The sequence below is a fragment of the Malaclemys terrapin genome, chromosome 2 (assembly GCF_027887155.1).
Source record: "Malaclemys terrapin pileata isolate rMalTer1 chromosome 2, rMalTer1.hap1, whole genome shotgun sequence".
Taxonomy (NCBI): domain Eukaryota; kingdom Metazoa; phylum Chordata; order Testudines; family Emydidae; genus Malaclemys; species Malaclemys terrapin.
In genome coordinates, this window is record NC_071506.1 from 248,113,755 (window position 1) to 248,127,876 (window position 14,122).

The 14,122-nt window shown below is 40.7% G+C and overlaps 1 protein-coding gene across 3 annotated transcripts in view; it reads left to right on the forward strand.

The window, feature by feature from the left end:
• Nucleotides 1-14,122, forward strand: part of CACNB2 (calcium voltage-gated channel auxiliary subunit beta 2) — a 410,979-nt gene that overhangs the window by 246,239 nt on the left and 150,618 nt on the right. The window contains exon 1 of one of the 3 annotated variants that reach the window (XM_054020630.1): nucleotides 12,192-12,482. The exons of the other annotated variants lie outside the window; for them this stretch is intronic. Coding sequence (XP_053876605.1) covers nucleotides 12,450-12,482 — 33 coding nt within the window. The 5' untranslated portion in view covers nucleotides 12,192-12,449. Of the gene's footprint in view, nucleotides 1-12,191; nucleotides 12,483-14,122 lie in introns of those variants that run through there. 3 annotated transcript variants of the gene reach the window in all.

Here is a 14,122-nt window from a genome sequence, read left to right on the forward strand (position 1 = left end):
GCATGTTAAGCTTCCTATATTAATAAAATTGTGTTCCTCATCATGGGCTTTGTCACACATTGTGGTATCACATTTGGGGCTTGGCAATTTGTGAGGAATTAACTCTTTTCTCTGAATTACATGATCACATACTATTTCTCAAACAATATAAGCACTGCACAGCATATTGTTTATATATCTAAATGTCAAACATGTTTGGATTTTTTTCATGGCTTCCAATTCTGGTACACTTGCACTATTTTAATCGTCATAATGGTTTAGTGTAAATGTTCTGTATTTGACGTATGTAATAAGATCTCTGCTTTAGAAGGTATGTGTTTAAATAATTTAAATACCATCCATGTACAGTACACTTCCTGTTTAGCCATCAGCACAGCCTTCCTAGGATGCAATTCAACAGCTCAGTCAGCTCACTGTGAAGGTAATTTAGATGCAAACTTAAATAAGTCAGGAAAACTTTCACTATTACTCTGCTAAGATGGTGTTTTCTTAATTTATTTAACTACTGTTCACTGATTACTTGTCATATGAAAGATTTTTGTGAATTGTGTCTTACATATATAGACTAATACACATTCTTATTAGAATATTTTATACATGCATATGCAACCATAACCTCCTTTTCTGACTTTTGAGTGCTTATCAGTGCAATTGTAGTATTTTCATAATGTAATTTTATATAAAGAATTTACAGTAATATACATGAAGAGCTATAGTATAATAATATTTGGTCTATTAATAATTCATTTTTAAAAACCTCCTGAGTTTTGATAGTGATGTCTGTGAGTCTATTTTTGTCTTCCGACTTCTGAGAGGATGCAATTAGAACTGTTTTGAAACTGAATTTATAGTCCATTGGGAATTCCATCATTTTAAAAATTTCTTTTGTCCCAAACTGGAACAAAAAGTCAAAGTTTCCTGCAGAATTAAATTTCTAAAAAAAATAAAAGGATTTTAGAAATAGCAAAATGACCTTATCAAAGTGCTTCATTTTGTTATATTAGTTTATAACAGAATATGAGATTTGTATATTATAAATTATAATAGTCAAAATGAAGCACTTTGATATTTTTTTATTAAAATGTCAACAAAATTGATGTTTCTGCAAAGCGTTTCAATTTTTTTAATCAGAATTTGTTTTCAAATAGAAAAACTGTTCAGTTGGAAAATGTTACACCATCTTCAATTGTAATGTTTCCACACAATATGCCAGCTTCTGTGTAATGAGTAAACTTATATTTATAGTCATCACAAATAATGCAGAGTTTCATAGAGTAAAACACAGCAACTTGCTCTCCAGTTCCAGAAAGTACTAATTTAAGATGATCAAGTTGATGGTTTGAGTTAGAAAATAAATCTCTGTCAGTGTATTTTAAATACAAAAGTAGCTTTACAGTTTGTACTACAGATTGGCTTTGTATACTTCCAGTATACAGGTGTTGATATGAGCAGCATGATATACTACTTAGGTACAGCGGTTGTGATTATTTCCTTTCTAATTATGAGATGGCTCAAAATCCAAACTCTTGATAAATATTGACGTGTTAAAGGTGATCATTGTATTAAGACTGCCTCAGTCTCTCTTGTTGAAGCTGTTCCATTTTGTATAAATAATTACATATTCCTTGGGCTAGAGAGTGAGAGAGAGAGTGACTCTCCTGCCCAGTGGTTAGGGCACCCATCTGGGATGTGAGAGAATCAAGCTTAAGTCCTGCTCCAGTGAATATTTATTTATACAAAATGGAACAGCTCAAACAGGAGAGACTGAGAGCACCCAGCACCACATACCAAGTAGTCTGGTGGTGAGGGCACTCACCTGGGATATGAGAGATGTGAGTTAAGGTCCCTTCTCCCCCATCCCAAAGGGGTGTCCTAACTGCCAGGGTACTTCCTATAATCTCACTCTCTCTTTTTGAGAGAGATGTAGGTTTCATCTGGTAGGGGCTGGGCTGACCTGGCTTAGATGCCTCACTTCAGGGGATGTTTCACAGCTGCCAGTCCCAGGTGGAGACAGGTGCCTCCCTCTGGCCCATTAGTCAGGAGCCCTAAGTACCTTTTGAGGGTTGGCTGACTGAAAGCCCTTTCCTCTGCATTTCGCTTCTGGATAGCTTAGGCAGCTTTCTGTTTAGTTTGCTGGCTTTTGATGATCCTTTCCTTAGGCACTGAACTCTCCCATACAATGCATGTGGAGCCTGGGCACATAACTCGGGACTGAGCATTCCAATAGGTGGCAGGGTATCTAGAGGTCAGGTGTTGCAGTGCCTAAGTACCTTTAGCGTGGTATGGCTGACCCTGAAATTTGAAAATCTTTCCCGAGAGGAGAGAGGGATTTTGTGTAATATCCAGATCTTTCTATTGGAAATTTCTTGGTGGCAATAACCAGGCAGCTTGCGATTGAAAAAAATAAATACAAAATAAACTGGATACAGGGACCTACACACCAGTTCCCACCTTGCCTACTTATAGTCTTTCCTGCATTTCTAATTACTAACAGAAATCTAACAATTTTGGGACAAAGGTGGTAGCGTTTGTCATCATCCCCTATCACTTTTCAGCAAAAGAGCTCTGCTAGTGGCTTGCAACATACTGCATTAGTTCTATAGAAGAAGGATTACTTGTTGATCATGGTATATCTATTATGCCACAAACTGTGTAATGCTAAGGATAAATGACATCAGTTAGCAAAAACACTTATTTTCTTAAGAGTATGTTTTCACCATAATGTATGGAGAATTATGTTCACTAGTCCTGTTGTTGTTGAGAGTTATATATTTGGCTCCCTATTGACTGTTGAAAATGTATGCCCAGTGCCAGGTGGCACTCATAAGCACAGAGAGTGAATAGGGCCATTACAAAGGATATGCACTGCTAAGTCCCACTTAATCTCTATTCTGAGGTCTGAAGTGGGACTTAAGTGGTAGATAGGCCTCTCTGCACAGGAGTGAATTTTACCCAGAGTTCACATTTCAGCAGTGTCTTTTAAAACAGGCAAAACTGTGTTATCCAAGAATTTAAAAAAAATAAATGCCTACAAGGCAGCCAACATTACTCCACATAGTCAAATGTTCAAGCCTCAGCATTGCTCGGGGGGTTAAAAGCATGCTGTGAATGGGAAATAAGATAGGAAGCTATAATGAGGCCAAAGGCACTACAACATTTAGTGAGAATCATCTTAAATGAAAAGATTATTGTCCAGAAATATGCAATGCTAATTTGTGCCAAAAATACATACATGAATAAAAGGAAGAGAGAGACAGAATTCCTTCTGGGACCTGCTTCATTGCCATCCTCATCAGATAACCTTTTGTTTCTGGAATGAGGAGAACAGAATGCAGGGCTATTATAACTAAAGTTTACAAACACTTTTAAAATATGAGTTGATCCCAGTCATTCCTCACAATTTGGGACTTGGCACTTAAATCATTACCTAATTTTATAAACACAAATGTTTTTATAAAGGTTGGGGATTAAAGCCTTTTCCTTGTGAGAAAGAGAGACAGCACTGAGTTTAATGTCTCAAATATGGAGCTTGCTAGAAGTCTGCAAAGAAACTAGGTTACCTGCAACTCTAGTGCACTCCTTAACAAATGAACACAGGCCAGAAATCCTGGTTGCTCACATTGGCTGGTGTTCCCAGCTATACTTCTAAGGAATCCCCACAATTGATTTGGAGCAGTCCACCTAAGGACATTGGAAACTAAGGATCCCCATCACAATCCATTACTCTCAAAATTTGGGGAACTTTTGTGGATGGGTGGGTGGATGTGATTAAAAACAGTTGACTAAACTTCACTAAGACTTGTAAATTTAACCTCTGTATTGCAAGCTAATACAGTACAGCAGCTCAGCCACAATGTGGTACGATAAAAAGGGTCAAACCATTGTACTATCCTGTCACAGACTATTTTTTCTCAGATAACTTTTTAATTTAAAGAGCCTGTGGTGTTTGTGTAACACCGACAGACCCCAGTTGTCAGCGGGTGGGATTGAATCTGGGATCTCGGGAGCTTAGTGCATGAGCCTCTACCACATGAGCTCAAAGCCAACTGGCTGTTAGCTAAGGCTGTAGAGCAGACTCATTAATTGCTCTAGATGGGATAGAACATCGCACCCAGAAGGTGTGTGGGTTACATATGCAAAGATTGGTTCCAGTATTGCAGTTTCTGGGTACAAAAGTTCATGTGCTATTTGTAATATAACCTTTTGCTTGGATACAAAATGATGCCTATGTTTGCAACGACAGTCTCTACAAATCTTCATGGTGTTAGTTTTGATTGGTTTAGGAATGGGGGTGGTGGCACTCTTGCAACTCTTGTGTTTTGGGCCCTGACAAAAGGCCTTAGGGGTACTCCAATTTACACTCAGCTGCCTATGTCGCAAGAGGCAGTGTCAGCAGCCTGGACTCAATCCTTTTTCTATCACCACATCCTGTATGCTACATTGCTGCTGGGGTATGACATAGAGTTGCACAAGAGTAGTTTTACAGCACAAATAATATGGGGCTAATCCCCTGCGGCCCAATCTGTCATATTTATAGCCCCTTTATGCTGTCCAAGTGCTGCAAAGTGGCCACAATAAAACAGGCATTTAGGCCCCACATCCTTGCAGAAGGTGTCAAATCTGTTTGTGACATGTTATCTTTTGGATTGAATGTATTAGCATCTTGCTGTAAGGAGAATGGCAACCACTTACAGTATGTGACTTCCCATGACATTGCAAGAACACTATCATGTTATCTCCTCCTGCACTACAAGATAACATGTGTCCCCAGTGTATGTATATTTTAAAGCTGTGAAGCTTCTGTAGTTAACGTTATCACTGAAGTATCCTGAAATAGAAAACTCCAGGCAGGTTGGATTGTGTTGGAGAATGGTTACCATAATAACCAAAAAACACCCCCCCCCCCCCCCAAAAAAAAAAAATCTGTGCATGATAAGCAGATTCAGTGTTTCAAAATAAAGTTTAAATAGTATTCCAGCAGCTCCACAGGGATATATTACATTTAATTCTGTTCATTACTTTGAGATCTTCTTTGTCATTTAAAAATGTGTTCAGTCCAAGAATTTTATATATAATACATTTCAAATTACAATAATTCTCATCACTCTCAGCAACCATCTTTGAGGCATATACCATTCCTAAAATACATTTACAAACTGGCCAAATTGTGTGTGGACTTGTATTGCAGCTGATGGCCTTTGTACATAAAGCCAGATATAATCTCAGTGCTAACAGAGCACAAAGAGTGCTTGAAATCAGTGCAGAATACCTCTGTGAGCCCCTTTGGGGGTAATGCTCTCTGCATGCCATGGAATGGGATTGTGTCTTAAAGGCACTGCCTAGTTCCATTTTTTCTGAAACAAACTCTGCATCCACAACTGTAGTGAAGGGGAAAGGAGGCTATAAGTGAGAATGATTTGCAACATGGTCACCAGTGAGGACTGCTACAATAGGGGGCAAATTATGTACAACTTAATGGCTGCAGTTTAACTCTGCATCTCTTAACATGCTGTGTGAGTTTGCTATGGGGTGGAAGGCAGGCTGTCTGGAATGACAGAAAAATAATGCAGAAAAGAACAAAAAGGGGGAAAATATTGTTGTAGTGGAGCAACAGGTGACAAGTGAAACACAGTTTCCAGGGCCTGCATTTTCCTATAGAAACTGCTATCGCAAAGTTACATCATGTCACACTCAGGCTACGATTCCCAGCTTGTAAAGATACTCACCCTAGCTCTTATCAAGCTAGCATGCTAAAAATAGTGGCATAGCTGTGGAATCAAGGGAATTAGCAGTGGCGGCATGGACTAGCTGCCCCAAATACAAATCCACCTGAACGCCATGGGTACATGTAATACCAAAAGACCCCGGTTGTTGGCGGGCAGGATTGAACCTGGGACCTCTGGAGCTTAGTGTATGAGCCTCTACTGCATGAGCTAAAAGCCACATGGCTGTTAGCAAAGGCTGGAGCAGACTCATTAATCTCTAAGTGGTCTTGGTGCCACTAGAGGGGACAGAACATATTCAGGGCAGCTTGCCCATGCTGCTGCTGCCTGTGCTATCATGGCTACACTATTTTTAGCAAGCTGGGAATCACAACCTTAGCTTGTAGGGTAGACGTAGCCTCAGTTGATATGGAGTTAGTAACAAAAAAATATATTTACATAAAGTATAATTTTGAATCAAGTTTATATTTTTCATTCAGGTTTTTAACCTTATTCATTAGTAGAGACTTGTATGGCAATGCCAAAAGCCTGTTACTAGATATATTTTAATGTCAAGTGTATGGGAATTTGTTCTATTAAAAAAAAAAAAGAATATTAGTCTTAAAGTTCATTTTCTTGTTCCCTTATATAGAAGTTTCCTTTATTTCTTCCTGCAATGCAGTCTTATAGAGCTTTCAATGATTTTGCAGTTGTGGTAGTAGTGAAAGTGATATTGAATAGAGACTCCGGGTAAGCTTCATAGAAAAAAGTTCTTAAGCCCTGATATTTGTTCTGATTTATTTAGTCAGGAGTTTACAATTTGCCGATTTTAAAAAAAATTAAATGTACTTGCAATCAATTTTATCTGTCCAAATAATAGAGAAATTCCAGGGTGTGGTGACAGTGGTGTTGATAAGTTGGTTGGAGGTGGTTGAGTGGAGGAGGCAAGTCATCCAAGAGGAAAAACGAGGGCTCCTCAGATTCCCATTTTGGGGTGAGATAAGGTCTCATGAGTTCTCTACTGCAGGTAAATGAAAAGTCGTCAAATTGTAAATAACGTTGCTGAAGTTCTGTTCTTAGGAGAAGTAAAAGATGTTTACAGGAAACAAATCTTGTTGCTAACTACACAAGTGAGAGTTACGAACTGTTGACATTCTTCACTAACTTGAATCTGGTTTAGGTACTAGAGCTTCAATTGCTTTCCATTCGAGTTCCTGTAGGAAAAAATAGCATGTGCTGTTGAATACAAGTTGAGCACTTCATGTTTATTGAGCAGCGTCTGTTTAGTCTATTAACCTTGACAACCATGTCAGCAATTTTTCAGTTTGTTTTTCCCAAAGGCACTATGTTGCAGTATTATGATATACAAAGTTATTTATAGTGTAGGGAATTCGTAGCCATGCTACGTAGACATTGGCCAGGGCTTAAATACCAGATCCTTCTGCTAATCCAGCTACATTATTAGATAATTTGGAAAGTCAACATGAGGCGGGGAATGGAGATTGGTACACAGGGCATAACCTAAAAAATGACAGCCTGGGTTTTGAGCCAAATATTTTTAATATCATTTGACATTTTTTTTTTTTGTTTGTTATGAAGGGAACAAAATCTACAGGAACATAGAGAGGAGACAAAGGTAGTGTGTGCACATATGGAAGTGGGGAATGTTCAACTGTTCATGGATTTTCGTTCTCTAGAAGTGCCATTAGCAACCAACCTTCAATGAAGTTATTGTCCTTGTCCCAGTCCTATTATCCTTGTCCAGCCAGTCCCAGTTCTCCCCTTACAACCCAGCTCCTTGTCAGAGCTATCTCCTTTGCCTTATTCCTCCACTCCCCACATTGGTACCTCCAATCTCCTTGTCCAGGCAGTCTCTGTCTTCTCCTCTTTCCCCCAGGTCCTTGTCTAATCTAATTTTCCTCTCTCTTCTCCCCCGCCCCAAGCAAATGGGCTTCTAGTCTCCCACCAATGTTTCCCTCACCAGCACCCACCCATACCAGATCTCCTTGCCCGCCCAGGCTGCTAATCCCAGTTTCTCCACTTCCTCATCCATCTTTGGTCCCAGTTTCATCAGACTCCTTGTCCCTTTCCCTCTCTTCAATCTGGCTTTGGTCCTCTCTGCATTCAAATGAGACGGCTTCCTCTTCCAGGCTGCCTGGGCTTTGGAGGAGAGACCAGAGGAGAGACAGGTTCCCTGATCTTTACTTCTGGTACCCTGCCCCACCCCAATCCAGAGCTGCTGGGAGCGAGTAGCGATCACAAGAAAAGTCTGGCTTTGTCCCTATAGCCCTGGGATGGGCATGCTGAGTTGCTCTGTGGGGATGGTGCATGTGCAGTGTGGTCAGCACAAGGAGCTGTGAGAAGCTCAAGCATGCTCAGTGAGGATAGCTCTAGTAAGTCTCTACTGAACATGTGTGAATATGACATACTTTTCAAACTTGGGGTATGTCCTTTGAAGGCACAGGATTCTTTATTACTTCAGATAGTACAAACACCTGCAATGCACAGTGCAGAGAGATGCGGGGGTCTGTTTGAAATAGGGTTGCACCTTAAATGTCTCAAACAATTAAACACTAATGGACAATTAGATTCTGTAGTCCAATAACAGTAAGCCACCTGGCTTAAGTATTTCTTCTCCTTTAAAGTACATAGTATCCACGGCCTGGTTTAACATGGAGTAAAACAACAAACTGCGCCTGATTTTCCTACCATATTCCTAGTACTTTGAACCATTTTAAATGGGACTCAAAATAAATTGTCTGTCTCTATACCACAACAAACCCAGCCAGCAAGTGTAGGGAATGTCTAGAAATCACCACCTCTGAGGAGCACAGTGGGGTAGTATCCAGAAAGTTCAACCACTGCAAAAACTTGTTAGCAATGTAAAATCAGAGCATTCCTTTTGTGTATGACTTACATGAACTATGATTTTTCTTCTCCGCCGTCTCAAAAAAATACGGCTTATAACTTGGACAAATTTGAAAAGGTTTTCTCCTGTGAAACTTTAAGCCCCTGCTCCAGAGCATGGGAGTGCTAGCCCTTTTCTCACCGCAATTTTTTAAACACACTTAACACACAATTTTTTTTAAAACTATTTTTCTAAAGGACATATCTTCACCATCATGAGAACAAGGATAGGGGAACTGTTTTGGCTAAAATTTTCAAACAAATCAGCTCGAGGCAGACACCCAGCATGGAAAATTTCAACCCAAATGATTAAAATTTGATAGTTATAAGCAACTGAAAATAGGGTTTTATAATGGGAAGTGTTAGAAAACCTTTATTGGCAGTGGTCCCAGTTTAGCCATGAAGAGAGCAAAGAAAAGTTCATCTTTTCAGGCATAAAATATATACAGTACTACCTGAACAATATTTTTCATGAATATGTTCAGAAGTTTCAATATGGGTTCTTTATGCCTAAATATGCTGCAGTGTCACAGTAACACTATGTATCAGGTTACAGTATCATTGACCCTGCCAATCAGTAGACGATTTTAGTTCATATGACCTTGTCTCTCTTCATTGCGTTGTGTAGAATGGTATCTCCAAAAGAAAGAAGGGCAAGGAGAGAGAAGCAGCTGAGCTGTTTTAGGTTGTATTGATTTCATATCAAAATAAAAGTGGAAGGGCAAACTCTTGATATCAGATTACAAGAGAACATCAGTGAATTGGCGCATCACATACTGTATTAGTCAACTGCCTAGAGATTCAGGTTGCTGTGTTTTCTTTATAAAATCCTTTATAGGACTTGCTAGACATGTACACTAATTAATTGGGATTCACACTATTTTTTTTAAAAGTCCTCTGCTCCAGTAACCAGGCTCAATCAAAAAACAGACAAAATTATAAACTGGGGAGACGTATTGCTTCTAGGATACTGATGTTTGGTCCACCAGGGTTATATGTAGAAATAGTCTTTTCTTAGTCTGGAGAGAGTGCAGGCAAATCAAAGAACAGGCTGTCCTGCTAAGTAATGTAAGAAAAAATGTATTAGTAAATGTTACGTATATATCTACAAAAGTGGAATTAAATAAAATACAGCTGCTACAGCGAGGATTTGCAGAGAATATTTACAAGCTGTGGCCTAGCTGAGGCCCACCATTTGAAACATCCCTGGAAAAGAACGGCCTTTTTCCTTTTAGAACTAAGAGGATATGAAAGTTGATCACCAAATAAAAGAGATAGGCCAAACATCTTATTTGTATGAACTAATACTTGATATATGCTTTAACAAGTATTTCCTCTTTCAGTGGTTATTCATTCACTACATAAGTCTACTTCAAGGGCCTCTGTGCATTCCCACTAGTGGCATGGACAGATAAAGGAAACTAATCTAAACAGGGGGCTAAGATCTGTCAAACAGAGGGCATGAGGTTCCTAATGCTCTTTGCCTTGTGTGGGTAAGGGCTGCACTCCATTATATGTACTCAGCCATTGACATCAATAGTAGGATTACCATATCTAACAAATAAAAAAAGAGGACCCTCCACGGGCCCTGGCCCCGCCCATTTCCCCAACTCCACCCCTTCCCCGCCCTGACTCCACCCCCTTCTCCCTCCCACTCCCAGCCACGCGGAAAGGGCTGCCCGAGCGCTACCGGCTTCACGGTTTGCCGGGCAGCCCCCAGACCCTGCGCCCCAGGTCGGCGCTTCCCCAGCGCAGCTGGAGCCCGGGAGGGGAAGCGCCCAGCTGGGGGCGCAGGATCTGGAGGCTGCCTGGCAAACTGTGAAGCCGGTAGCGCTTGGGCTTCGGGCAGCCCCCTTGCCTCCGGACCCTGCGCCCCCAGCCGGGCACTTCCCCTCCCGGGCTCTGGCGGCGCAGGGTCCGGAGGTATGGGGGCTGCCCAAAGCCCGTAGCGCTCGGCTCTTAAACAGAGCCGAAGAGTCGGGGAGGAGCAGAGCCGCCGCGGCTGGAGTCTCTGCCCCTCCCCTGACTCTTCGGCTCTGCTTAAGAGCCGGGCTGCCCGAGCGCTACCGGCTTCGGGCAGCCCCCATGCCTCCGGACCCTGCGCCCCCGGCCGGGCACTTCCCCTCCCGGGCTCCGGTGGCGCAGGGTCCGGAGGTATGGGGGCTGCCCAAAGCCCGTAGCGCTCGGCTCTTAAACAGAGCCGAAGAGTCGGGGAGGAGCAGAGCCGCCGCGGCTGGAGGCTCTGCTCCTCCCCTGACTCTTCGGCTCTGTTTAAGAGCCGAGCTGCCCCAGCGCTACCGGCTTCGGGCAGCCCCCGTGCCTCCGGACCCTGCGCCGCCGGAGCCCGGGAGGGGAAGTGCCTGGCCGGCGGCTGGGTTCCGGAGGCAAGGGGGCTGCCTGAAACCCATAGCGCTCGGGCAGCTCGGCTCTTAAACAGAGCCGAAGAGTCAGGGGAGGAGCAGAGCCGCCATTTTCCCGGACATGTTCGGCTTTTTGGCAATTCCCCCCGGACGGGGGTTTGAGTGCCGAAAAGCCGGACATGTCCGGGAAAAAGAGGACGTATGGTAACCCTAATCAGTAGGTGGCATTTGTGCAACTCTAACAGATGCTGCTTTGGTAGTGGTTCTGTGACTTGACACCAGGGGGTGCCATCTCCCACAAGTGCAAAAGCACAGAGGTGACTCTAAAGAACAAGAGTTACCAGTAAGTAGCCTGTATATCTCTTTTTTACTGTGCTTGTAAAGGATATTTAATAAGACTTTAAAAAAAATAATCCCACCCTTTTTTTTTAGTATTAGCTATGGAATGATTTCAGTGGGTCAAACTCTGAAGTCCATATTCATTTGTTTCTCAGTTCTTACTTAGACAAACTGTAACTTTAATGAGTTTGCCTAATGAAAGTTTCACTGTAACAAGTGAAGTGAATGGCTTTAGGCCAATCCCAGTGTTGTAGATTGGGACACTTTCCCTTGATGTTGAGGCAGTAGGTGTGATTTTCTGTTATGATGTGATGGCATTTTGATAAAGATAAGTCACACTGTATTTCTCTAGCAGACCACTGTAGAACCAACCTACATTTGAGTCATGAACTTTGAATGTAAGTAATAGAAACCACCCTAGTAAGGAAGAAATGATGCTGGGGGGTGAATTTGGCTTTTATATACATTGGTTTAGGTCCCCTGAAGTCAACAAAGGGCTGAATTTTGGCTAGCTCAGTTAGTTTGAAAATTGAAAAGTGTCTACTACTCTTGATTCCTTAAAGTTAAATTGTTTTTTCTCAATAATATTTTGAGTGCTTCATCTGAGTCCAGTATTTACTGAATGTATAGACTCGCTTATTGCAAACAAACCAATTAAGTGTCTGTTCATAATAAAAGAAATAGAAACGGTACATCATTGATATCACCGAGCTCTCTCTCATCACAATACGTCACTAGAGTTCTAGTTTTCACTACACTGGCTCCTTTTGCAACCAATCAATACAAGGCCAGCGACATGTGATTAAGAGCAGAACCCTAAATGAATACCCCAGCTCACCCCCTGCATTGCTCTGCTTGTAGTAATGGATTAACATAACACATCCTAGCTGCTGCCGCTGCTGCTTTTCTTTGTGGAATTTTTTTACTGGTGTAGCTTGCCAGACCATTTCCTTAACTGCTTACAGCAAGAGGTTTTGTTTTTGACTCTGAGAACAATACTTAAAGAGCATTTTGAGCGTGGGAAACAAGTACTGGAACTCTATTCCAGCTGTAGAAGCTGTATCGCTTAGACAGACGCTAAAGAGACGCTTCGCTCTTACTTTAGGACTTTATGGACATGTAAGATCCTGAAGGTGCAGATATGTATCTTTATGGCAGTGAAGATTATGAAGTGGTAAGATGTGAATTAAATGTGCTTTTATTGTGTTGAGTATCTTTCAAAAGTTAATATACAGCTTTGAATTTCTGATCAATGCCATTTTGTTTTTGTACTTGAATAAATTACTGTAATTTTATTCATAATTCTTCCATGGTCTAGCAGTTACAAAATTAGATTTTGCATAAATATTGAAATAGTTAAGTACAAATTGGTAGATTAAAATTAAATTGCCTTTATTTCTGTCATATTGTGGTGATGTGTGTTAGTACAACTATAAATATAGATTTGAATCCTTTGACTAATATAGGCCAAATTCAGCACTCTGCTCAACAGCTCTGTACACATGAATAAGTGGAGCAGGATTTGGCCCATAGCATAACTCGATGCAGCTCCACTGACTTCCAAGTATTTGTACCCACTTCCAGCAGGTCTGGATTTGGCTATATATGTGTAGAAACACTGGGAAACTGTTTTGTAGAAAACTTCAAAACATTTCAGTTTAATGCCTAAATCTACCTTTACAACAGTTTATTTGAAAAATTGTATGAGATCTGGCACCCTCTCTGCCTAAATCTTCGTGTGAAATAAAATCTACATAAAGACGTTGTAAGAGGAACTTGGAGGGGTGGGGGGGATGAAAAGAGTCTCTCCTATGTCATCTGCTACTTTTATGGGATAAGAAGTCTGCGTATTTTACAGACTGAGGCTTTGATGCTGTATTGTATTCAGCATTGATGGACACCTGTACACCCACAGAACTCACTGCAGGATCATGATCAGGACATAACAGGTTTTAGAGGAAGATGATACAACCAAAATCCTTTAATCAAGAAAGCTATCCTACAGTACATCCAAATAAAGTTCTGCATTACAAGTGGCAGGGCAGATGCTTATGGTTTTGATTACTCAAGTTTCTTAAGTGTACTGTTCTTCTGAAGTCTGAAAGCTCCATTTATTGTGCTCTGGATACTTCCACAATCTCAAGGAATTAATTTGATTATTTAATATGCATTGTTTTTCCTTTTTCTTAATTCTAAGTAGATACGCTTTTGGTTTTTGTGATGGTTATATTTTAATTTATTCAATCATTACAGGAAGACAGGTGAGAAGATCATTTAAAAGCGGGGGGGGGTTAACATATTGATTTGCTTTAAGTCGCACAAAGATTCACAAATTCTAACAAAATAGATTGAAAAGAACTTGTAGCAGACAAATCAATTATAGAGGAAGCTGTTGTCTCATAGTTTGAAGTAATATTGTGCCCAGTTATAACTAGGATGGGCACAATTAGATTTGTTTTTTTTTGTTTGTAATTTTGATGGGTAATATCGAATGTTTATTTTTAAGCATTTTCTATTTTTATCTATTTGAAGTTTTACAGTTGCTGGAAATTTTGGGGGTGGGGATCAGACAATGACATCAGACATTACATTTTGTGTCAAAACAAGCAAAATAAATATTCGTACATAAAACTCTAAAGTAGCATTTTTCTTATTTTGCCTATCTGTAAATTTTGATTATAAATGGAAATATTGTTCCATCAGTTTGCGGATACTCGGGGAAATCAACTTTTACCAGTATGTACCAGAAAAATCTAATCCTTCCAAGCCTAGTTATAGCATGCAATACTCTTGGCTAAATTGTTAATTTTGCAA